The following is a 26,048-nucleotide window of genomic DNA, read 5'->3' on the forward strand; positions in this document are numbered from 1 at the left end:
AGAGTGGACAGTGAGAGAGAGAGACAGAGAGAAAGGTCTTCCTTTTGCCGTTGGTTCACCCTCCAATGGCCGCCGCGGCTGGCGCGCTGCGGCCGGCGCACCGCGCTGATCCGATGGCAGGAGCCAGGAGCCAGGTGCTTTTTCTGGTCTCCCATGGGGTGCAGGGCCCAAGCACCTGGGCCATCCTCCACTGCACTCCCTGGCCACAGCAGAGGGCTGGCCTGGAAGAGGGGCAACCGGGACAGAATCCGGCGCCCCGACCGGGACTAGAACCCGGTGTGCCGGCGCCGCTAGGCGGAGGATTAGCCTAGTGAGCCGCGGCGCCGGCCTCCATCTTCATTCCTTTATGGTCTGAGAAGCTGCATGGTATGATTCTAATTCTTTTGAATTTGCTGAAACTTGCTTTATGGCCTAGTATGTGGTCAATCCTAGAGAACGTTCCATGTACTGCTGAGAAGTATTTAAGTGCTTTATGTGTAGGATGAAAAATTCTGTATATATCTGTTAGATCCATTTGGGCTATAGTGTCGTTTAAATCTGCTGTTTCCTTGTTGATCTTCTGTCCTGTTGATCTATTTCTGAGAGTGGAGTATTGAAGTCCCCCAGTACTATTGTATTGGGGTCTAAGTCTCCCTTTAAGTCCCTTAACAAATCTTTTAAATAAACCAATGCCCTGTAATTAGGTGCATATACATTGATAATCATTATATCTTCCTGTTGAATTGATCCCTTAATCTTTATATAGTTCCCCTCTTTGTCTCTACTAACAGTTTTTGTGGTAAAGTTTATGTTGTCCAATATTAAGATGGTTACGCCCGCTCTTTTTTTATTTCTGTTGGCATGGTATATCTTTTTCCAGCCTTTCACTTTCAGTCTGTATGGATCTTTGTTGGAAAGATGTGTTTCTTGTAAGCAGCAAATAGATGGGTTTTGTTCCTTAACCCAATCGGCCAATTGGTGTCTTTTAACTGAACAGTTCAGGCCATTAACGTTCAATGTGACTATTGATAAGTAGCAACTTTGCCCTGCCATTTGCCAAAGATATTTTCTAATATATGTTTTGAACTCCCTGTGATCTTTTGCTGTGAGGTTTGCTTCCTTTACCTTCTTTCATATTGATGACCGTGTTTCTGTGTTTCTATGTGTAATAATCTTTAAGCATCTTTTGCAGGGCTGGATGAGTGGTGACAAATTCTTTCAATTTCTGTTTGCTGTGAAAGGTCTTTATTTCACCTTCATTCACAAATGAGAGCTTTGCAGCATATAATATTCTGGGTTGGCAGTTTTTCTCTCTTAGTACCTGGGCTATATCTCGCCATTCCCTCCTAGCTTCTAGGGTTTCTGATGAGAAGTCAGCTGTGAGTCTAATTGGAGATCCTCTGAGAGTAATCTGACGTTTCTCTCTTGCACATTTTAGGATCTTTTCTTTATGTTTCACTGCGGTGAGTTTAATTACAATGTGTCGTGGTGAGGATCTCTTTTGGTCATGTTTATTAGGGGTTCTATGAGCTTCCTGTACTAGGATATCTCTGTCCTTCTCCAAACCTGGGAAATTTTCTGCTAGTATCTCACTAAAAAGGCCTTCTAATCCTTTCTCCCTCTCCATGCCTTCAGGAACTCCTAGAACCCGAATGTTGGGGTTTTTAATAGTATCCTGTAGATTCCCAACAATATTTTTAGATTTCTAATTTCCTCTTCTTTTCTTTGGTTTGACTGTATACTTTCCTGTTCTCTGTCTTCTAAGTCCGATATTCTCTCCTGCTTCACACATTCTGTTTTTAAGGCTCTCTAATGTGTTTGTCATTTGATCTGTTGAATTCTTCATTTCATTATGATTTATCGTCACTATCACAGTTTCATGTTCTACTAATTGTTTCATTTCATTTTGATTCCTCCTTAATATTTCATTTTCACATAAGAGAGATTTTCTATCTTGTCCATTAAGGATTTCTGTAGTTCAAGAATTTGTTTTTGAGAACTTCTTAATGTTCTTATCAATTTTTTGAGATCTGCTTCTTGCATTTCTTCTATCTCATCATCTTCATAATCTTGAATTGGGGTGTCTTTTTCATTTGGGGGCATCATAGTGTCTTCCTTGTTCTTGTTACCTCGGTTTCTGCGTTTGTTGTTTGGCATATTGGAGATATACATTGGTTTCTTTGCTGTGGTGTTTTTTCTCGTCATGCTATGACTCTAGATTAAGTGGACTGTCTGCTTTTGATGGATCCTTAGAGGCTGTGATGGGTGTGGCCAGAGAGCTCTGTTTGGTTCTTCAGGGTTAAGGGTATGCCAAAGGTGACTCACCCAGATTGTTCTCTCGCTGGCTCACTCACTCGCGCTCTCTCTCTCTCTCTCTTTTTTTTTTGACTCAGTTGGGAAGTAATTCCACACAGCTGAGCGGAATTGAGGGTAGTTGATGTATGAAATCTGGCCCCTGTGGGTATTCGTCTGCTCTCTCTACTCCAGGGATCACACAAAGGGTCTATGCAGCCCTCAGTGTGGTCTCAAATTTCTCTGCATTCTCTGCAGTCTCCCACTGGGTTGCCAAGTTTACCAAGTTTGTGTACTCAGTGAGTTCTCTCGCCCCCCCCCCCCCCCCCATTTTCACAGTCTCAGTTCGTTAGCTTCACACTTTCACTAGCTCCTAACCTCCTGTTATTTCTCCTCACCAGAGTCAGGTTTTTCTGCTTGGCTAATGCTGGGCGCCACTTTACATATGTAAAATTGCGCCTGCTCTTTGTCTTGCTCGGCTTTGTAAGGTGAGTGGAGAGAGGCTAGTGTCCATGCCGGTTCCCTTATTTATTAGTTTTTTTTTTTCCTCTCCTCCCGTCAGCCTGGTGAACTTTCCCTAGTGGGGCTTCAGGCCTCGTTCCCTCTAGGCTCTTTCTGCCTTTCCCCACCAATGTCTCGGGTTACTGAGGTTTTTGTCTCACTTCCCCTTTCAGCGCTGGCGCGCAGACTCTGCGGCTCGGCTTCTGTGGCTCAGCTTCTGCGGCTTGGCTTCCACGCGGTGGGCGACCTTGCTCTCCCCGTAGGTCCTCCGTGTCACATCCACTAGATCCGGAAGAGTTTCCTCTGCAGTTTTTTCCTGAGGCTACAGTAACTCCACTTTTATTAAACTGTCTTTTCCCAGACTATTGGTGCGTGCCCTCACTATTCCGCCATCTTCTCCCTTAGAACTTCTGACATTACTGTATCATTAATAGCATTAATGACATTAATAACCTTTTTTGTGCCTTTTTGTGGTATTTAACGTTGCCTTGTTTCATAGCTATGTGTTTGTGTTAGGGGTTGAATTGAATTGTGTCCTCCCAAAAGATAAGCTCATGTCCTAGCCCCTAGTCCTTGTGAATGTGACATTGTTTGGAAACATGGTCTTTGCAAAGTAATCAACTTAAGAGGAGGTCATGGGATTAGAGTGGACCTTAGTCCTCTCCCTGATGTCCTTGAAAGATGGGCATTTGGACACAGAGGGAAGGTGGCCCTGTGACTTCAGGGGCACAGATTGGAGTGCAGCTACAAAGCATTGGGTATCGGGTTGCGGGCAACACTGGATGCTGGGAAGGCGGAAGGAAGGGCTCCCCGCTAGAGCCTTCAGAGGGAGCTGGCTCTGCCAGCACCCTGGCTTAAGACACCCGGCCTCCACACCATGAGAATAAGTGTCTGTGTTTTAAGCCACTCAGTTTGTGGTGTTTTATGAAGGCAACCCTAACCCACCCCACTCCCCCTTGTCATTGTGCTATAGATTCACCAAGTGTCAAGGCTGTGTTTTACTCACCGCTATCTTCTCAGCATTAATGTGTTCATTCAACTGTTTAAAAATCTCATGTTTGGGGCCAGTGTTGTGGTGCAACCAGTTAAGCCACAGCGTATGGTGCCAGCATCCCATATGAGCCCTGGTTCAAGTCCCTGCTGTTCCACTTCCAGTCCAGTTTTCTGCTAATGCAGTTCTTGGGCCCCTGCACCACGTGGGAGACCCGGATAGAGTTCCAGGCTTCTGGCCTCAAGTACATAAATCTTAAAAACATTTTGTTTATTGAGGTATAATTTACACTGAGTAAGATTCATTCTTTTTAGACAAACAGTTTTTACAACTGTATATACAGTCTGTGACCACCACACTCAGGACCTAGAACATTTTCATCAGCCTGGAGAGTTCTCTTCTGTTCCTTTGCAGTCCTTTTCTGATGCATCAGCTTTTTGTTACCACAAGCAAAATACCTGAGAGCATACCCATGGTGGAAGGTCAGGTGACCACATTGGTCTGGTGTCTGATGAGGGTGGTGGATGGTGGGACGTGTGTGGGGGGAGGACCGTGTGACAAGGCAGGAAGCACAGAGAGATGGCACCTCGCAGTCTGTGTTCTCTATGGTCTCTCCTTATTACCGATGACTTCATCACGGGGCTCCACACCATCAGTCTAATCCCTTCCCAAGGCCCCACCTTTGTACTGCATGCTTGGTTTTAGTGTCCTTAATCCGCTAACTGAAGACTCTAGAGATCGAAGCCTTTAAAACATGGCCCTTTGCAGGACACCCAAACTATTACCTAAGCTGTAACACCTGGCAAACATGCATTTGTGGGGATGGTTAGTTTCAGCGTGCTGCGTAATGGAATCATATAGTTTGTAGACAATTTTGCGTCTGGCTTCCACATTGTATGATATGTTGAAGGTTCATTGGTGTCACACATACCGGCGATTTGTTCCTTTTGGTTGCTCATTTGACTCATGTGCTGTGATGGTGTCAGTGCACGTGTTATGGAAGCACAGAGGAGGTACACTAGCTTGGAACCAAGGGATCATGAAAGCCTTCCCACCGGAGCTGGTGTTTCACTGAGACCTGGAAACAGACCACGTGGGTGATGGGAGCGGGGTGATGCAGCCTTTGTAGCAGGTCCTAAGGTCGATTGTTAGAAAGCATTCAGGGACTTTGCAAGCTGGTGGTCAGGCCATGGGTAGCTTGAAATTGGCCGTGGTGAGCATACTGACACCACAGGCTTTATGAAATACATCAGATGAGGACCCGCATCCCCACCCCTCCCCAACAGTTTCCCTGCATATCAGTGGATGGACAAACATTACAGCCAGGGAAAATGGTTAACGTGAATGTGAGAAAGAGTGTGGCATTTGGGAAGAACTAAAATGAATTCAGTAGAGTTGAAGTACAGACTGCAAAGGGGAGGACTGAGGCCTGGAGGCACAGGTTAGGGGCCGGCTTGTGTGGAGTGCTGTAAGTCATGTTACGTAATGACAGTGTCAGCTTGTGTGGAGTGCTGTGAGTCATGTTACGTAACTACAGTGCCGGCTTGTGTGGCATGATGTAAGTCATGTTACGTAACTACAGTGCCGGCTTGTGTGGCGTGATGTAAGTCATGTTACGTAACTACAGTGCCGGCTTGTGTGGAGTGCTGTAAGTCTTGTTACGTAACTACAATGTCATTTCATGTTCCTGTCAGTTCTGCTTGGGCTTCAATGAATTCATCCTTCTCCTGACGGATCATATTCTGCTGCTTGGCACGCCAGCTCAGTTTTTATTACATGTCAAACATTTCGGGTTCTGCCTTGTTGAGTGTGTCATAATTGTGTATTCCTGTAAGTATATGGCTTTGTTCGGAGGTGCAGTTAAGTTAAGTTAAGTTGGGTGAAACTAGAGCTGTGTTCAATGCAGTCATTTGTTCTTTACTTCTACAGTGAGATCCTTTTTAGCTACTCTGCCAGGTGCTTCATGAATCGTGAGGCTTTCCAGTCTGACTGTGGAAGGAAGCAGGTGCTGTTTCTGCACTGTTTGCATGCCAGGTACCATCCTTGTACTCCTTTCCGTGGTCCTCCCGAACTCAGGCCGTTGCTCACACAGGTGTAGTTAGTCTGCTGAGTACTGGGGGGCAATGCTCCCTAGGCCCCCCAGAATTCTTTCCTGTGAAAGCCCCTCATTTCTTCTTTTTAAAAAAGATTTATTTATTTATTTGAAAGTCAGAGTTACACAGAGAGAGGAGAGGCAGAGAGAGAGAGAGAGAGAGAGAGAAAGAAAGGGAATCTTCCATCCGATGGTTCACTTCCTGATTGGCCGCAGCGGCTGGAGCTGTGCGGATCCGATGCCAGGAGCCAGGAGCTTCTTCCGAGTCTCCCACACGGGTGCAGGGGCCCAAGGACTTGGGCCATCTTCTACTGCTTTCCCAGGCCACAGTAGAGAGCTGGATTAGAAGTGGAGCAGCTGGGACTAGAACCGGTGCCCATATGGGATGCCAGCGCTTCAGGCCAGGGTGTTAACCTGCTGTGCCACCAGCCCCAAGCCCCTTCATTTCTGAAATTCTCTCCTGCACCTCTGGCTACCATGATCTCCTGAGATTCTTAGTTCTTTCTCTTCTGTTCAGAGAACTATGGGCCTCTGCTTCTGTTCCCATATCTCTACCACAGCTCACTCTTAGTTGTCTGGGTTCTTGAAAGCCATTACTTCTCATGTTTTGTCAGATTTTTTTGGTTGTTATTTCTGATAGGATAAATTTGATCCTTGGTACTCCTTTGTGGCTGGAAATAGACTTTGTGCTATTTTATCTAATATCCATGGGGAACATTTGCAGAGAGGTTTAAATAAGAGGTGGCAAGATCAGATTTGCATTTTTTTAAAAAGCTCATTTTGAATTTTATATAGAAAATGAATTGTTATGAAAAAACGCTATCCTGGAGGTAAGTAAGCCAGTTAGGATATAGCTGCAAAATTCAGTTAAGACAGTAATTGAATGTGGGGACCAATACCAAGGAATTATCTATATGGACTGAAAAGATTATATACACTTTGAAGAACTATTTGTGAGGTAGAAAACAACCAATGAAGAAGAAAAATGAAAAAGCAGTAGGTTAAGCTTCTAAGATAGAAAATCTATAAAAGAAGAGGGTCATACTGGAGAGTAGGAGCAGGTTAATTGGAATTCAGAGAGGATGCCCTCCAGAGGCAAGATTCAAGGACCTGAGGATGGGTGTGACCCTCGGCTGTGACACTGAACACCAAGAGAAAGTAAAAGAAGAAAAAGCACTTTCAATAAAGGAACATTGAGATCTTGCTGTGCAATAGAATTGTCTTCTAAAATGTGGCCCAAAATTTAATTAAATTTCTATATACTACCTTTTAATTTAAAAACAATTGTTTAAGAGGGACAGAGACAGGGAAGGAAGAGAAAAGAGTGAACACTCCTATCTGCTGTTTCACACTACAGATACCCACAGTGGCCAGGGCTGCGCTGGGCCAAGCTACGAACTCAAGCCAGGGTTCCCACCTGGAGGGCAGGAACCCAGCTACTTGAGCCATCACCGGCTGCCTTCAAGGGTTTGTACTCACAGGGAGCTGGAATTGGGAACTGGAGCCAGAAATTGAACCTAGGCACCATGACATGGGACAAGGGTGTCCTAGCCATCGTGCTAAGAGCTAGGCCAAACGCCTTCCCTCCCTTCCCTACAAGATGTTACACACAGCATCCAAGGAAGCACAAGTTAGGAAAAAATTATGTGGGGAAAATGGAGAGCTTTATAAAAAATTAAATACACATTAAATGAGCAGTGATTGTTTTAATATGTAAGAAGTTTATAGTTAACATTTAACAAATATGCTCATAAGTTTTTTAAGGTTTTTATTTAATATAAATTTCATATATATAGCTTATTAGGAATATAGTGTTTCTTTACCTCGTTCCCACTCCCATCCTACCTCCTACTCCCTCTCCCATTCCATTTTTCATTAAGATTTATTCTTAATTCACTTTATATACGGAAGACCCAACTCTATACTAAGTAGAGATTTCCACTATTTGCACCCACACAGACATACAAAGTATAAAGTACTGTTTGAAGACAGGTCTTACCATTAATTTTCAAACAACACCTCATTAAAGACAGAGGTCCTACGTGGGGAGCAAGTGCACAGTGACTCCTGTTGTTGATTTAACAATTAACACTCTTATTTTTAACATCAATGACCACCCGAGGCTCTTGACATGAGCTGCCAAGGCTATGGAAGCCTTTTGAGTCCACAAACTCCGTTGTATTTAGATAGAGCCATAGGCAAAGTGAAAGTTCTCTCCTCCCTTCAGAGAAAAGTACCTCCTTGTTTGATGGCCACTTCTTTCCACTGGGGCTCACTCAGAGATCCTTCATGTAGGTTATTTTTTTGCCACAGTGTCTTGGCTTTCCATGCCTGAGATGCTCTCCTGGGCTTTTCAGGCAGATCTGAATGCCTTAAGGACTTATTCTGAGGTCAGAGTGCTATTTAGGGCATTTGTCATTCTATTGAGTCTGCTGTGTGGCCTGCTTCCCATGTTGGATCATTTTCTCTTTTTTAATTCTATTTATTGTTATTATCAGACAGTTGATCTTATTTATGTGATCCCTTTGACACTTAATCCTATCTACATGATCAGTTACAAACTTAATATGATCACTTTAACATGTAAGATGTCATTAGTACCTGCCAATTTAGTGGAATTTGGAGTCCTATGGCAAGTTTTTAGCTTTACCCTTACATGTAAAGCTATGGGAACATATGCCGAACTGTACGTCTCCTCTCTCTTATTCCTAATAAGTTTTATACCTATGACATTGTGATCATAAATAGAAAAGTTAATTGATTTGAGGGAATACATGTATTTCAGTATCTTTATCTCATAGTAGACACTTATGTGATGGAATATAAATTCCATGAGAGCCAGGAGTTGCTGTAGCTCTCTGTAACTTGTTTCTCATCTTGCACACTCTGCGTGCTTGATATGTACGTGTGCAAGCATGGATGGCCACACTATGAGTGGGATTGCAAATCAGTTCTGTTTCTTGATAGACTGATAGAGCAATAAATATGTGAAAATAGTGCCAATGAATGTTTTGTCCTTGGACCCAGTTCTAGTTTGGGGAATTTATGTGAGGAAGAATCACATATAGGGAAAAGCTATGCATTTGACAGATTTGTAGATTTTGTTTTCTTGAGATAGAAATCCTGTCGCCCCAACTGTGTTCTTCAAAACTCTGTTAAACTCATAGTGAGATTTTTCATATTAGCTGTCTGCAGTTTTGATTTTTTCCTTATCAGGAAGCAGAAGTGAGGTCCTGGTACTGTCCCATCAGTGCCTCAGTGTCCTGAAACCACACTGTCCAGGGCTGGCTCTTTCGGGAGCTTGGGCAGGGATCAGGATCTGCTCCCTAGGTTCTCTGTTTTTAGGAGCTGGGTAGGAACTATTTAGAATTCTTGGCCTGAGGTTTCTCCTTCTCTGCTTTCTTTTCTTCCTGAGAGACCTTGAGCAGGTACGTGGTGCCACTGATGGGCTGTGTGGCCGTGCCCTGTGCCACCTGCTGCTGTAGATTGTTACACGTGTGCTCCGGGCTGGAAGTGCTGCTTCCACAAAGAAAGGAAGCCACGGCGCGCAGCCCCCTCCCGCCTTCTCAGAATCCATTCCACGGCTCTGGTGGATTTCATTTTCCTACTGGTGATGACGGTTCTTATTTGGGAAGGATAAAGTGCAAAAGAAGGGAAGTGAGTTTTCTAAAGAATTTATATTAGGTTATTATCTATTGCAAACAGTAGTTCGAAAACAGAGAATCCTCAGGAAAATACTGCTTTCTAATGTACACAAGCCTGGTGTTTGGATGACTCTCTTCCTGTATGTTAAAATTTCCCTGGGGAGGAATTTCTAAAACTGTTTATGAATAACAAGGGGAATGTCTTAAAGCATATTTTTTGGTAAATATTTTTGCACCTTTCCTCTTTTCAATGTAAATTTTAAAAATTTATTTGAGAAGGAGAGAAGGAGAGGGAAATGAGAGCGAGCGAGAAAGAGAAACACAAGCTCTCCCATCTACTGGTTTATTCCCCAAATGGCTGCAGTGGTTTCAGATGGAGGCGGAAGCTGAGTGCAGAGAACGGGCTGAGTCTCCTACAGGGCTGGCGAGAACCCAGTTACTTGAGCCATCACAGCTGCCTCTAGTCCTTACTACGGGAAGCTGATATCACAAGTTACACTGGGCATCGGACTTAGACACCCTGCTTCAGGACATGGGCGTCTTTACCACCAAGTCAAATGCCCACCCCTAACTTATTTTAATGTGTGTGTGTGTGTATGTATGTATGTGTGTGTGTGTGTGTGTGTATATATATATATAAAATTTGAGAGGCAGAGAAACAGCAAAGAAAGAAGGTGTGTTCCCATCCACAGGCTCACTTCTAAATGCCTGCCCATGACAGCTGCTGTTGAGGCTGAAGCCAAAGCCAGGAGATAGGAACACAGCCCAGGACTTGGATTTGAGAGGCAGGAGCTCAGTTATGGCAGCCATCACCACTGTCTCCCTGGGGGACACGTGGGCAGAAAGCTGGAGCTAGGAATCAAAACCAGTACTCTCACGCCGGGTACAGGTGTCTGAACCACTAAGCTAGACTCCTACTCCCATGACCCTTTTTAATTTGTGAAAGTATTTTTATTTGAAACTTAGAATGAGGGGGATGAATCTTCCATGTGCTGTTTTACTTCCCAAATGCCTGGAACAGCTAGGGCTACACCAAGTGGAAGCCAGGAGCCAGGAACTCAATCTGGGTCTCTCACCTGGATGGCAGTGATCCAAGTACCCGGGCCGTCATCCACTGCCTTCCAGGTATGCATTAACAGGAAACTGGATTGGAAATGGATGTGAGACTTGAACCCAGGCACTCTGATATGGGATACAGACTTCTCAATGATGGCCTAACTTGTTGCACCTATTCCCCTTTAATATTTTTAAATTTTCCTTTAGCTGAAAGGCAGAGAGACAGAAAGAACTCCCATCTTCTGTACCAGAAACTCAATCCAGGTCTCCCATGTGGGTGACAGGGAACCAACTACTTGCTCTGTACCCTTTTTAATGATGGTGTTCGTAGTTCACAAGCTCTTATGTTGTACTGTTCACTTGTCTGGGTTGGGGTAATTTTGAGAGTATTTACGTTTTGAGATTCATCCTTAGTTTCTTTTCATCTTTCTCACCTCTCCAGAGCAATTTAAGAGAAATTCAAAGATCTCTGCCAGGTTTCCTTCCTTCCCGCTCGACTTAGTAGAAAGTTCTGTTTACGTGTAATTGTGTGTTTTGCATTTCTGCCCTAAATTTGGCTGGCTCTGTGAAAACGAGCATGTCTTTCCTTATTTTTCTGTCCCCTGCTCCCTCTGTGGCATGTGGGCCACCTCTGTTGGTTTGTTCTTAGATTTGTGCGCCCATTCATTTGCTCATGGGTTCTCGCATGAAGGAATTTACACCCTGTTCATCTGTTGCTCACCACTTGCCAGGGACTGCACTGGTCCTGGGCGGATGTTGGAAAGAGTGAGGCCTGTGTAGGGTGCAGAGCCGGGAATCCTGCAGCTCTTGCAGTCATTGCAGACTACGGAACCACTGGCGTGCCTTCCCTCCTTGCCCTCAAACAAGACACCTCTTGGTATCAAGGAACAGAAACCCAGGTGGTCTCGGTGCTGTGTGAACATCAGCAGCAGGAGGGCAGCATGGCCCTCTGTGAAAGGAACTTGGGGCACATCTGCTTTTGCGTGGAGTTGGTATCATGGAATACTGGGTTTCTGTCGACTTTGCCTGCCCTGCCTCATTGGTGGAAAGCACATTTGTTTGTACATCGTCACAGCTGAACTTTATGAACTCCCCCCATCCCTAAATTGTATGCCATGTTTTCTCTCTGTGTACACCATTCGCTGCTTTGTTAGCCTCAAGGGCTATGATCTGAGAAGATTAGAAATCATCTTTGATCCTTACTCAGATTTTTGACAGGAAGGCTAAACAAAAACTTTTAAAATTCATATTTTTTAGCATATCATTTGCCCATTTAAATCACAGTTCGGTAGGATAGTGTTTTTCAAAACTGAAAACAAAATCTAATGGGATAAGAAAGGAAGCTGTTACTGGTCACTAACCTCCCCCAACCCTGACCTGCCTCAAGAAACATTTCACTCATACTAGGTTGAATAGAAGGCGGAGAGGCAGAGTTCAAATAAATATTTATATTGGTATGTGAAACAGGCAAATGAAAGGGATAATATTAACTTTTTTTTTTTAAAGAAGTTGATTTATTTACTAAGGCAGAGTGACAAAGAAAGGGAGAGACAGAGATCTTCATTAGTTAGTTTACTCCCAAGTACCCACAGCAGCCAGGGCTGGACTGGGTTGAAGCCAGGAGTCAGGAACTCCATCTGGGTCTCTGACAATGGGTAGCAGGAATCCCAAGTCCCTGGGGCCTCATCCACTTGTCTCCCAAGGACACAGCAAGAAGCTGGATTGGAAGCAGAGCAGCCAGGACTCAAACCGAAACTGGAATGTGGAACGTGGGCGTTACAAGAAACAGCTTAACCTACTTGCAACAACACCTACCCCAGAACTTCATAATGAACCTAACATTTTTGAGACTTGTGCACAACCCCCACCCCCCACCAAAAGAAAAACAGCAAACATGAAAACAAAATAGACTTTATAAGTCAAAGTGGAGAGAGCAATAAAAGCCAAATATCTGTTGTATAAGTAAAATGATCTTGGCTTTGGTGGCAAAAGATTGATTATACTGTCTTAAATTAAAAGGCCATCATTATTTTGATAATGTGGTCCTATAATTTTAACATTAACTTTATATGTTATTTAAAGTCTTTGTAGTACAACAGTCAAAATATACCCATTTTTGTGGTTTTGTTAAAAGTTTGATGCCTTTTGATGCATTTTTATATTTGATTTTTAAAAATATTTTGATGCTTTTTTGCTTGATGCTTTTTTACAGTTTTGTTAGAGTCTTGATGTTTTTGTTTAGAGTATTGGAAAATGTACAAAATAAGATTATTACCTGAAAGCTGTATTTGCAAGTATATGTAAATTAAAAGATAATCTTTAAAAAATATCTCTAAGATGTATAACCTATCTTGAGCTATATCAAAAAAGGAAAAAAGAATTCTATTTTCTGTAGATAATGTAATATTGCATTTAGAATAAATATTATATTGAATATACTATATTCATATCAATAAGGTTTTCATTGGAATTGCAATGAACTAGAAATTAACATCAGCATCTTTGTGGTTACAGGGTTTCATTCAGGAGGTTATATTTTTGCATTCACGACCTTTGTTCTTAGCTTTCATCACTCCCTTATGTCTTAGGTTCTGGTAACGCCAAACTGCTTCCAGGTTCCCACAATGCCTGCCTTTGGCTCTGCCATTGGTTATAGTCCCCTGGCTTTTTGCCTGGCCAGCTCTTAGTCATTCTTCAGCTCTGGCACCATCTCTTGTTGGGAAGCCCAACCAGGGTTAATGATCACCCCACATAATGATTCCCTAAGTCTTTGTGTCCATCATTACATGTTCTGTAATTGCTTTTTTATGTCATGATGAACCCATCAAGGGAAGGCATTAGTCTATTCAGTTTTTTCTTTCAGCATGTAATACAACATCTGGCTCTTAGCAGACTTCTGCTAAATGAATAAAGGAGAATCCAGTGTAGTTCTCTATTTTTCTTCATATAGGTCCAAGTGACTCTTGTTAGGCTTTTGTTAGTTACGAAGGGATTCTTTTTCCTCCCCTGTAATTGTCTAATTGTTCACTGCTAGGATGTGATTAATTTTCTTTCCTGCTCTCTGGGAGTTGAGTGTGGTTGTGCGATTGTTAGTGGGATTGGTGGGCAGTCATTTTCTAACATTAGACCTGGAACCTTTGCCATAGGTTGGTTTTCACCTTCTGAGAGAACCAACAGAATCACAGTTTTGGGTGTCAGAGAAGTTACAAATGAAATACAAATCAGATTCCAGGTAGACTAACCTTTTCTAACTAAATCAGCACCATGAGCACAATGTGTAAGTTGATAAAGGGAGAGAGTGAAACCCCTGAAAGCTTAGAGGAAGAATTTTAGTTTTCTTAATATTTCGTTTGTTTCACACTGTCCTTTCTTAACTCAGAATCTGATAACAAAGTGGACAGGGACCACTCCCGCTACAGTTATGTTAGCACCCAGCAGTGTTTGGCACATAGTTGTGCTAAAAAAAAAAAAAAAAAAAGTATGGGAAAATGAACAAACTAATCAAGTTATGTCCTTTTTCCCTAAAAGATAGTAGACTGCATTTACTTTGGTAAAGCAGTCTTGCATTAGGCTGGAAAGTGGAAAGTGGAATTTCATGTTATACCTACCCCATATCAGAATTGAAAAAAACATTGAAAGGCATGTTCTCCGAGATTAAGTTTAATCTCAGTCTGAGAAGTTCGGATGTTTCAAGTATTTCACTAAAATAGAGAAAACTCAAGATTCGGGGGGCGCAGTCCCTACCCTGGGAGCTGTTGTTAATGAACCACCTCTCAAGTAGAACCTTCTTGAAGCTTCATTCTTCAATTTTTCTCTATTATGGGGAGTAGGATCCCTGGTTCACAAATGGGCATGTGACTACCTGGAAATAATTTACCTACTTTGTGGGTTGATAGATGGTACGATACAGTTCAGGCCCAAAGAGAAGGAAATGGAACTACTCTGCTGTTGTTGCTAGGAAACCTCCCTAGACAGATGGGGCATGCCTTTTGCCTCCTTTTCCTTCATTCTTCTCCCTTGTTGTCTGGAAGTCTGATGGATAACAGGAATTCTGGCCCTCTTCTTTGGTTGTGATGAGAGGGGCCTCTCTAAGCTAAGGCAAAGCAATGAGCTGGGAGAAGCCCGGCCTACCGATTTGGCCTTTGACTGCTTAACTTTAACTGGCCTTTAACTGTCACAGATACAACCTCTTATCTTGTTTAAGCCATGGTTTCCAGGTCTTTGTTACAGTCAGCCAGACCTAATCTTCACTGACAACACACTGCACTACTGCAGAACAGTTCTAAGGTCTTATGACTTCATCTTCCCTCTGAAGATGGATCTTGATGTTCTTTTATTCAGTCAATTTTGTCAAATTACTTACTCTCATCATAGAGTTCTATGCCAGGGTTTGATGTTGCACTTATCCTGAAAATGCTGACTCAGGAATTTTGTTAGATGGTCTGCAGTGGTTGAAGGTTAACATAGGGTTAATCCATAGTGTTGGGGAAAACAGCTGGATTCTAAATTCCAGAATGTAAGGTTTTCTCATAAAGCCTAGAACCCTTTTATATACCTGAGTGTGTCTGGCTTTTCCTTCGCCATAATCCATGCAGATGGGGAAGCAGCATTTTAGGGGCTTTGGGAAGATAGGCACATCCTATAATGCAGTGCTCAATGTGGATATTTGATGCGCAGGGGCTCTTGGGGCCCCGCACCTGGTGAGAAAGTAGTGATAAGTCACTGTTGAGCAGGAGGAGCAATTTTTATTGTCTTTCTTGTTCTTTTAGCTCTACTTAACTTTTAAGGTAGTCACTGTAGTGGCTTGTATAGTCTTTCTCACAAAATTTTAGCAGCTGCTTTGTTTTAGAGTCACTCCTAAAGAGAAGGAGACCTGCATCTAAAACGACCCATCCATGAAAGCTGGAAACTGGAAGTGGTGGTGATTTTTACTGGCTGGGCTGTGACTCCTCCCTGGGTTATCCTGTGAACGTAGGGTCTGCCTTGACCTTCCACGTACGCCATCTTTCAAAGAGGAGACCGGAGCAGTTCAGAGAGGACAAAGAGGAATTTCGTTTTTCTTTGGCAGCCATTGTGTGGCTCTTTGCTGTATATTCTTTTTGTGAAGATCGTGGAATTGTCAGTCTTTTGTCAGCCTGTAAAGTTCACTTGGGATCTTTCAGAGACGTGGTGTCCTGGTTGAGTATGTGTTCCAAAAAAGGGAGTTGATCATGATGATAAGGAAGATCCAGAACAATGGGGCTTAAAATTAATTTGAATCCAAACAAGTGATACATTCCCTCTTGCTTTCTAGAGTTGGTTTCCTAAAGTAGGTATCACACACACATCTGGGTCAGTTTTATGATTAAAAGATCTAAAGATCCAGAATAGATACCATTTATAGGAATTGCTACTACCAAATTATTGGAACTTGGTGTTAGCTTGGGCAGATTTTCCATTTTTCATGTTCACTCTATACCTGATCTGTATTGTCCAAATTTAGTGTTGACAGGTTTCCTTTTGCCCCGATAAAATTGTTCTTTATAATCCCATCTGAACTACTGCTGGAGAGCTCTGATTATGTTAAGTACTTTCGTATGGCTGAAAGTTCTTTTTTTGTCTGCTAGAGCTACAAGAGTAAACTTAACTTCGGAAGCTGTATTTTCTGACTAGATGGTTAGCTTTTTGAAAACATTGATACTGAGAAATGGTAGTGAGTTGGGTGTTCACTTTGTTAGACCAGCTGTAGAAGACGGGTAGAATGAGGATCCTGGATTTATAATACAGTGATAGGTTTGGCACCTCACTTTTGTTTCACCAACACCATTGTAATTAGAATATTCAGAGTTTTAGCAAAGATTTTAATTATTTAAAGCTTTGCAATTATGTTTTTAAATTAATTTTTAATTTATTTGAAATAGATCTTCCATGCACTGGTGCACTCTCCACATGCCCACAATAGTTGGGGCTGGACCAGGCAGAAGCCAGGAACCTGGAATGCAATCCAGGACTCCAGTGTAGATAGTACAGACCGAAGTACTTGCGCCAACACCTGCTGCCTTCCAGTGTGTGCATTGGCAGGAAGCTGGAACTGGAAGCAGAGCTGGGCTTGGGAACCCATGCAGTCTGATATGGGATGTGGGAGCAGTCTTAAGCAGAATCTTAATCACTGTGCCAAGTATTTGCCCCAAAGACTCTTCTTTTTAAAAGTACTGTGGTCATTATTGAAAGAAACCCCTGAAGTGATTTCCTAAAATGAAGACTTCTTTATTTTGTAATCTGAACTTTCATATCTTCACACATTGTCAACATGTCAAATATTAGAATGTCAAATATCATAAAATATTTTGAGTGTGTTTGTGATCCAGGGAATTCAAAAGGCTAGCCGAACTAGTGGGGAGAGCTTTATTAGTCAATAAGTAATTTATTGATAGCGTAATAGGAGCTAGGAGCCAAGATGTGTTTGTGGCTAGCAATAAACTGGCTGTGGGGCCTTGGTCAGACATTGAGACCTCAGGTCCTTCAAATCTCTGTAAGAATGAATGTTGGGTGAGAATGAGAGACAGCTGTGGCTCTTGCTTTGGAAATCTATGGATTTTTTTGTCTTAAGTTCATCTTTGGAAGAAAATTCATTTTCCCCCTGGAGTTCCTTATTTCTGTTTGGTTCCATTCCAGAAGTAACACGTGCTTGCTCTTTACCAAGGGAAATTCAGCTGGAGCAATGTGTTACACAGAAAGGAAAAGTCTCCTTTTTCTGCCTCTGAAAGATAACCATTCTTAACATAGGAATGTAATTGTCTTGACTCATCTCAATGTATAAATTTGTATTTTTGTGATATATTTGCTTATATATGTATAGCTTACTCATACTAAAACTTGCTTTTTCACTTAACAGTTGAGATAATGGCTATCTTTTTGTATTAGTTATATAGATCTATTTTTTAAATGATCTCATAGAATGTCACTGTTTAAATATTTAAATGTTGACAATTCAAGGCATAGACACCACTGTCAGCTGTTAGATTGCACTGGCAGTCACTATACTATACCACATATTTTCAATACTAAATAGATGTTAGCTCTGAACTGAGGTGGGTAGAGGAGTAAGATTGATGAGCTCTGCTAGAATGGATTGCTGGTAATGGCAGTGTTGTGCCTCATCAGTTAAACGTGTCCTCTCAGAGACTCTTTGACTAGATGAAGGCATCACTTCATCAGTCCCTACATTGGAGATTTGATGGTCCTGAGTTTTGAAACAGTCCCAGAAACTGTAACATTAGGCACTGCCTGAAACATTGTCTTTTGAATGTTTTCAAAAGTGCTTAAGGTCACTGCTGTCTGTTATTTCTTTTATCTCTGCTTTTCTGATACTTTTGCTGATTCATAAAATTATTTCATTTTAAAAAATCTCATTAATTTGGACTCTAGAAATGTGGAAATTATTGACTTAAAATACAACAAAATTATGTCAGTACCATGGTTCATTGCATACATATCAATTTCAGCATTGTTGCTGGAATAGAATGATGTGAGGCTTTTTGTCATGTGAGGAAAATGTGAACTCTCAGTGTACCTCAGTTTTGCTTCTGCATTTCTTTTAAAGAAAATTCTAATGAATAAAATACTTTCTTAAGCAGTCACTGGGTTTATTGGCCTGCCATTTTGATACTCATATCTGCAAAGTAGACTCTAATGGGATTTTGTTGGTTGTGCAAGCTAACTAACAGGCCCGGACTGCTCTTCTATCTTGTGAGGCTGTTGAGTAAGTATACCACGAGCCAGTGCTCTAGTCTCTTGTAAGTCATGAAATGAGTCTGGTTGAAGGAGGAGGAGGAAGGTGGCGTTGCTGCCTTTGTGGTTCTAGTTCTGTCGTCACACTGGTTACAATTCCCGAGGACACAGCCGATGAGTCTTAGGACACAAGATACCGCACCATGTTTGTCCCATTGTTTATAACTGTTGGCTGGAACTGTCTCTTTTACTGATTTTTCTGTTCTACTCTGCTTCAGTCAGATTGGCCATGTTGTTAGCGTGAAAGACAAGCATGTCTTCTGGCAAATGAATCAAGCTGGAGCGATATAGGATGCATTCATTGTTAAAAGCACTGTGTAACGGGGCCACCTTTCTCAATCCTTTGTCACTTATTCCCTTTTTTAGGCACAAAGTACATTTTCTCCAGATTACCATATTTTTGTCTTCTTTTTGAGTTGAATACCATTTAATTCATTTTCATCTAATTACATGGGCTGCCCTTTGCAAAATTATTTGACAACAGTGATATTAGCTTTATTTTAGATATAGTCCTGGCTTTTAGTTATTTAGATAAGAAAATTTCATTTAATTAAAAATTTTATTTAATTAAACTCATCTCTGGTTCTTTTTCACCAACTTCTGTGTATGTATATTTTGCTTTTTTCTATCTTTGTAAAGCAATTGACTGCTCTATTTTCATTTCTTGATAATGAAAGTATTTAAATTTTTCTGAAAACATCTTTCTCGTGTGTTATGGGTTAATTTGTATTAATTCAGGCCCTTTTTTAGTCTTTAAAAATAATTTATATAAAGTGAAAAAATTTCATGTATTTCATATACAGGTTTAGGAGTATATGTCCTACTCTACCATGCCTTCCACCCACCTTCTACCCTCCCTCCTCCTTTCTTTCTTATTCTTCCTTTTAATTTTGACAATGACATACTTTCAGTTTATTTTATAATGGTAAGCTTAACCCTCTAAGAAGTAAAAAATTCAAGCAATAAGAAGAAAAGAAAAAAAAAACATTGTTTCTCAATAGTAGACAAGGGCTATAAATAATCATCATCTCAAAATGTCAGTTTCACTTATATACTCTTTTGTACTCTATTATTACTACAAATCAGAGAAAACATAATTATCTTTTGGGGACTGGTTTGTTTCACTAAGTATAATGGTTTCCAGTTGCATCCATTTTGTTGCAAAAGACAAGATTTCATGCTTTTTTATGGCTGAGTAGTAATTGATAGTGTATATATAGTCCATTTTCTTTATCTAGTCACCAGTTGGTGGACATCTGGGTTGATTCTGTATCTTAGTTATTGTGAACTGAGCTGCAATAAACATAAGGGTCCAAGCCGGCGCCGTGGCTCAATAGGCTAATCCTCCACCTTGCGGCGCCAGCACACCGGGTTCTAGTCCCGGTTGGGGCACCGGATTCTGTCCCGGTTGCCCCTCTTCCAGGCCAGCTCTCTGCTATGGCCAGGGAGTGCAGTGGAGGATGGCCCAGGTGCTTGGGCCCTGCACCCCATGGGAGACCAGGAAAAGCACCTGGCTCCTGGCTCCTGCCAGGATCAGCGCGGTGCGCCGGCTGCAGCGGCGGCCATTGGAGGGTGAACCAGCGGCAAAGGAAGACCTTTCTCTCTGTCTCTCTCTCTCACTGTCCACTCTGCCTGTCAAAAAAAAAAAAAAAAAAAAAAAACATAAGGGTCCAGATAACTCTCGCATATGCTGATTTCATTTTGTTTGGGTAAACTCCCAGCAGTGGGATGGCTGGGTCATGTGGTAGATCTAGATTTCTGAGGAATCTCTACACTGTCTTCTACAATCACTGTACTATTTTACATTCCCACCAACAATAGATTAGGGTATCTTTTTCTCCCACATCCTTGACATTGTGTATGGTTTTTTGTTCTGTATGAGAGCCATTCTAACTGGGTGAGGTGAAATCTCATTGTGATTTTGATTTGTATTTCCTTGATGGATAGTGATCCTGAGCATTTTTTCATGTGTCTGTTGGCCATTTGAATTTCATCCTTTGAAAAATGCCCATTGAAGTCTTTTTCCCATTTCTTAACTATATTGTTTCTTTTATTGTTGAGGTTCTTAAGCTTTTCATAGATTCTGAATATTAGTCTCTTATCAGTTTAATAGTTTACAGATATTTTCTCCCATTCTGTCTGTTGCCTCTTAACTTTGTTGAGTGTTTTCTTTGTCTTGCAGAAGCTTCTTACCTTGCTATAACCCTGTTTTTGTATTTATGCTTTTATTGCCAGTACTTCTGGGATGTTTTTCAAAAAGTCTTTGCCTATGCCAATGTCTTGCAGAGTTTCCCCAATGTTCTCCTATAGTGATTTGATGGTATCAAGTTTTACATTTAGATATTTGATTCATTTTGAGTTTATTTTTGTGTAAGGTATAACATAGGGGTCTTACTTCATAATTCTGCATGCAGAGATCCAATTTTCCCAGCACATTTTTGATATCTTAATTCTTGAGGCATCACATTGACCATTGATTTACTAATGTCTAAGAGTACTGGTTTTACCTTTTTTTTTTTTTTCCCCTTGTGCCTTGTACTTGATCTTACTGAAAGTTATTGCTGTGATGTTTGTGTTTTAGAAATGGTGGTGTTATAGGTGAGTTCTAGTTGCATTTTTATCTATGTCTTTGTTGGAGTTTATTTCCTTGTCTCCCAGTATTCATTCAGAAGTAAAGAACAAATTCTATGTCTAGATGCTTTGAAGAAAGAAGTGGGCCTGTTCTTGTTTGTTGAACTATAAGTAGGATATGAATGGTAGCAGCATAGAGGTCTTCAAGACGAGAGGAAAGGATGAAATAAGAAACAACAGTCGGATGGGGCATGGAATAGGCTGGAGTGTGAACAGAGGCTACCTCTGAAAGCATAAAGTCTGAAGACATAGTTAAGTGTTGTGTTAATGAAGTACAGCCACATTTTGAAGGATCAGGAAGCTAGACTGAGGAATAATTAACTTATGAGTGAACTGTTCTTAGTGAGATACACATACACGTATAAAACGAGCCTATGGCAGGCTTACCGCATAGGGTTATAATGGGCAGGAGTTATGGTGCTCTCACGTGTTGTTCATGTTTCCTTACCTCACAGAATCACAGAGCGGTGCACCATGATTTTTTTGTTTGTTTAAAGATTTATTTATTTAACCAAAAGGCAGAGTTATGGAGAGGCAGAGGCAGAGAGAGGGAGAGGTCTTCCATCTGCTGGTTCACTCCCCCAGATGACCACAATGGCTGGAGCTGAGCTGGTCCAAGGCCAGGAGCCAGGGGCTTCTTCTAGGTCCCCCACACAGGTGCAGGGGCCCAAGGCCTTGGGCCATCTTCTACTGCTTTCCCAGGCTATATTTTTTTATTGTGTTATTTGCCCCCCGACCCTGCCCTATATTGCCCACTCCTCAAATCCTAAATAAAAATTCCCTTGCCTACATTAGCAGAGGAGAGGGAAATATCCCACATACCACTAGATGGCCTTGTCTGCAGGCCTGAGCTGATTAGCTGTGTCTCAAGCATGTCAGATGGTAGCTTACTGGTAATTGTATGAAGCGGTGAGTGTAGTTGCCAAAAGCATCTTTTGAATGCCCATCAATGTGTAAGGTGTGGAAGCCAGGACCTTGCAATATGATGTCACTGAATTCAGGAAGGAGGGTTAGCTCTTCAGAAATGGTGCGTTTGCTCCCACAGGGATAGAAAGCTGAATTTTTTCCTTTGGCCTTTTCATAGACCCGTATGTTTTTTTCTCCTTACCTAGGGGACTCCTTCTCACAGTTCCGGTTTGCTGAAGAGAAAGAATGGGATAGTGAAGCTTCATGTCCAAAACAGGTAAGAGAAAATTTTCTTTAGCGTGGATTGGCTCTTCTCCAGGCTATAGGATGACACCTTTTACTTTAGTGTTTGGAGATAGAGTTTGGAGTAGTAACTCATGTGCAGCTGATTAGCATGTATACAAGCAGTTCAGAAAATTTTGGGGAGGCTAAAGTTATACAGGTGGCCATTTGAGTGAGGTGCCAATGCAGATTGGGTCACTTGATAGGAGCTTTGTAGCCATGAATTGGACAAAATTGATGACCCTGCCATTTGTCCATTCTCCTTTTGCCATTCTTCTATGACAGGTCCTTGTAACTGAGGTGTTCCCCCTAAATGTCCCATTTCATCTTTGGTCTGGACATTCACTCCATTGTCACCTGTAAATGACTTCTCAACACTTTTTATAAAGAGTGCATTATGTACATCATAGAAAATGAGCATTAAAATTTTTGCCTTTGGTTACGTCTTCCGGGACATATGCATGACATGTGGTTTAGAATTGTGGGACAAATTGATTAAAGGTGGACAAATTGAGATTGTTGAGGAGTACAGTTGCTCTAGTTTGAATAGAACTTGGCCCCCAAATTCATGCAGGCGTTTAACCCCCCAAGGTTGTGAGTGAATGGTAGAGTTAATGGTACTGAGAGAGTTGCAATTTAATCCAGTTATGGTGTTCAGGAGGTCAGCCTAGTGGGAAGTCCTCAGGTCACTGGGGCTTGGCCGCTGAGGGGTGTTCTCATGAGAAGGCTGCCTGTGAAAGTCTGAGGTGGGCTCTGCCGTTCTCTTTGCTTCCTGGCCCAGGGTGTAACCAGTTGCTCTGACACATGCTCCAGCCATTTTCATCTGCCACCCCCATCCCCACCAGAGGCCAGAGCAATGGTACCACTCAATCTTGGACTTTGAACTTACAAAACTGTGAGCTAAATAGACCTTTCCTCTTTGTAAAGTTAAGTTTTCTCAGGTATCTCATTACACTGATGAGAAGCTAAGTAATACAACTGTGAAAGTCAAAAAATTCACCTTTCAACCCCTTTTGAATCAAATGAAATATCAGGGTATTTAAAATACCTTGAGAATTTCAAATGATTCCAAGTTTCTTCATCAAAATGCAAAAACCGTGTTCTTTACTAGATGCCTTGGTAGATGCAGCATATGCAAGTGAGTAAGACAGAGATGGTGCCTGCTAATTGCTTTGGGTCTCTTAACCTGAGCACGGTGGTCACCCTACAGTAGATGCTTGGCAGATGTTTACATAATAAGCGAAAAGGAAAGCAGCATAAAGTGCATTGTGCAGTGGGAGCCCGCTGTCTTGGTCTGGAAGTGGCTAGGAACACTGCTATGGGGAAAGATCACTTGAATGGGTCTTGGTGACTGAGTATGATTCTGGTAGGTCCTGTCCAAGGACCGAGGTGGGGAGTGAAGCTGAGTGTAGAATTCCCAGAGGAGGGATGAGCTGCTGCTGTTAGTACCGGCCGTTTGATCTCCACGCTCTTTAGGGGCGCTTAGTATATGGGTGAGAACATAGACGTTGGAGAGGCAGACCTGAGTGTGAATCGTAGTTCTATGACTTGGGCAAACTTCATTCCTTCTGTCTTCTCACCTGTAAAGTGGAGCTTACAAAATGTCACTTGGAGTTGTAAGGAGGATTAAACTGCCTTTCAGTGCAGTTTGTGATGTACATGAAACCTTCATCTTACTAAAATCGTTTGTTAGCAGAGTTTTGTTTGGTAAGAACATGGAAATGCTTACACTTGACCTCAGCAGCGTTGGGAAAGAGGGACAGCACAGATCCAGGAAAACCAGTTAGGAAGCTGTTGTGAACGGGGCAGGACGAGCATTTGACTAAGTGCGGAGAGTGAGGGTGCAAATGGAGATTGCAGATGGACAGGACTCCTGGGGAGCGTGAGGTACACGGTGGTCATTGACCGGGCGTGAGACAGGCTGAGGAAGATTTGCAGTGGCCCTGAGCTTTCCAGCCTCAGGAACAAGATGAGTGGCGATGCCCATCCGTGGAACAAAGGAAGAGCAGCAAGTTCAGTGTGATTCTGAGGTGTGGTAGGATATGTCTGAAGTGGGATTCACCATCTCCCCATCAAAACCATTTCCTGTCTCACTTAACTGCCCAGTTTTTTTCCTCTCACTTACTTGCGAGAGAGAAAGATGAAAATGGATAGGGAGACAAGTAAATGTGTTTTCTGCAGGCCCTCCCACCTCCCCTGTGGGACCAGTGACCTAAGACAATGAAGTGAAGTGGGAAAGTGGGAATGTGTTTGTCTTTGCAGTTGGAAGGGAGTGGGACTTTGGTTGTGGGATGGGTTGTCAGGAGCGGGACCCAGCATCACAGCTTTGACTTGGTTTCTTCCTCGGTAGCTAACAGGCAGGGTGACGGGGACACCACCTGGCATTGGGGCCCGTCGTCAGCTGGGTGGGCCTACCTCTCTATGGGGGAGTCTTTCCCTTAGATCCAGGGCTGGGATGTGCAGCTGTTTTTTTTGAACAGTGTAGGGCCGTGGCAGGAGAGACTAAGTGGGAAGAACACCTTCTTTGGGAGGAAAAAAAAAAAAAAAAACAGATGAAAGTCACATGACAGTTTTTATTCTCTTTTCGGTTTTTCTTCATTTGTCCTTTCCTAAACAGCTGGCAGGTGCCAGTGATATGCAGTGGTTCCTGAGTGCCTGGCGTAAAGGTGTGGACCCCCAGGCCTCAGCTCCACCCCGGGGCAGAGGATGGTTCTGTGAGCCAGGCATGAGAATAGGAACCTTACAACACCTTCCCAGCTTATTCCAAAGTGCTACTCAATGTGGGCATTTCCAGCGTATGGTCTGCACGTGGTTCCTGAGCGCCAGACACAGACGTGCGTGCTGTGGGTTCTGGGGTAGGCATAATGGTCTGGGCAAAGGCTCTCTTTTGGCTGCAGAGTGGAGTTTATAGCAGGTTCTTTTCTCACCCAGGAGTGTGCTTTACCCAGGGGCTGATGGGGCTCCTGTGCATTCTCTCCGCATGCTGCTGGAAGACAGGTGGGTTGGGGGACTTTGCTCTGGCAGTCAAGGTTGGCTTCCTCCTCGCAGCCTCAGAGTGTACAGATAAGAAGGTGTCAGGGTGTCCTCCTCCTCTCTCCACCCTCCCTCACGACATTAGTGAGCACTGTCTGCCTCTCTTAGTGGCCAGCAGAGTTGGCCAATGTGGGGGATGGGCTTTCCAAGCAGAAGTATCCAGCAGTTGCTTTAAAACATGTAGCAAAAAGCTAACTCATGCTATTATTCCAATTAACCTATTTTTAAAATTCATGAGTTACTGTTAGTAAGCAATTCATTTCCGCCAACTGAGGCATAAGCCCACGATGAGACCAGTTACTGACCACCAAGAGAAAGCCTTAGAAGGTAGCTTGTGGTGGTGGGTCTGGGTCCCGGGACTGCTGCCGGGGCGGAAGAGAAATCTCTATGGAGTGCAGAGTTGTGAAGGCACTGTGGACACGGTGCAGTGTCAGCGGGGAGGTGGGTGATGGGTGGGATTAGAAGAGTGGGAGGAGGCTGCACAGGGGACACACTCGGAGCACAGCTCACGTAGCCAGTTGAGTCCCTGGGTCTCTGGCTCACAAACTTTCCGTTGTTCGTGATACACCTTGTGACCGTGTTGTACGTGGCATAGAAGAGGCCCGAGGCCATGTGGATCCCTGGAGCCAGACTGCAGCGGTCTCCGTGGTCCTCCTCTAGAGAGCAACATGTGAGAGTGGCTAGCAGAAACACCGTGGGAAGTGAGACTTTGCAGACACTTGGCACTAGGAAGAGTGAACTTTGTGGTTTCTGATGTGGTGACTTCTCCCTGGGTTAAACACTCAGGGTCATAACTTTCCAGTGGATGAAACAGTTTTTCTAAACTTGAGAACAAAGGCTGAGCCATGATGGTCTTGAGCCGAGGCTTAAT

General features: G+C 42.8%; 1 protein-coding gene across 3 annotated transcripts in view; it reads left to right on the forward strand.

Annotated features, from left to right (window-relative positions):
- AVEN (apoptosis and caspase activation inhibitor) overlaps positions 1-26,048 on the forward strand; it is a 190,215-nt gene that overhangs the window by 157,861 nt on the left and 6,306 nt on the right. For all 3 annotated transcript variants that reach the window (XM_070053965.1, XM_051822123.2, XM_051822122.2), the window contains one exon: positions 22,069-22,139. In XM_070053965.1, coding sequence (XP_069910066.1) covers positions 22,069-22,139 — 71 coding nt within the window. The remainder of the gene's footprint in view (positions 1-22,068; positions 22,140-26,048) is intronic.

Source organism: Oryctolagus cuniculus, chromosome 12 (assembly GCF_964237555.1).
Source record: "Oryctolagus cuniculus chromosome 12, mOryCun1.1, whole genome shotgun sequence".
Classification (NCBI taxonomy): domain Eukaryota; kingdom Metazoa; phylum Chordata; class Mammalia; order Lagomorpha; family Leporidae; genus Oryctolagus; species Oryctolagus cuniculus.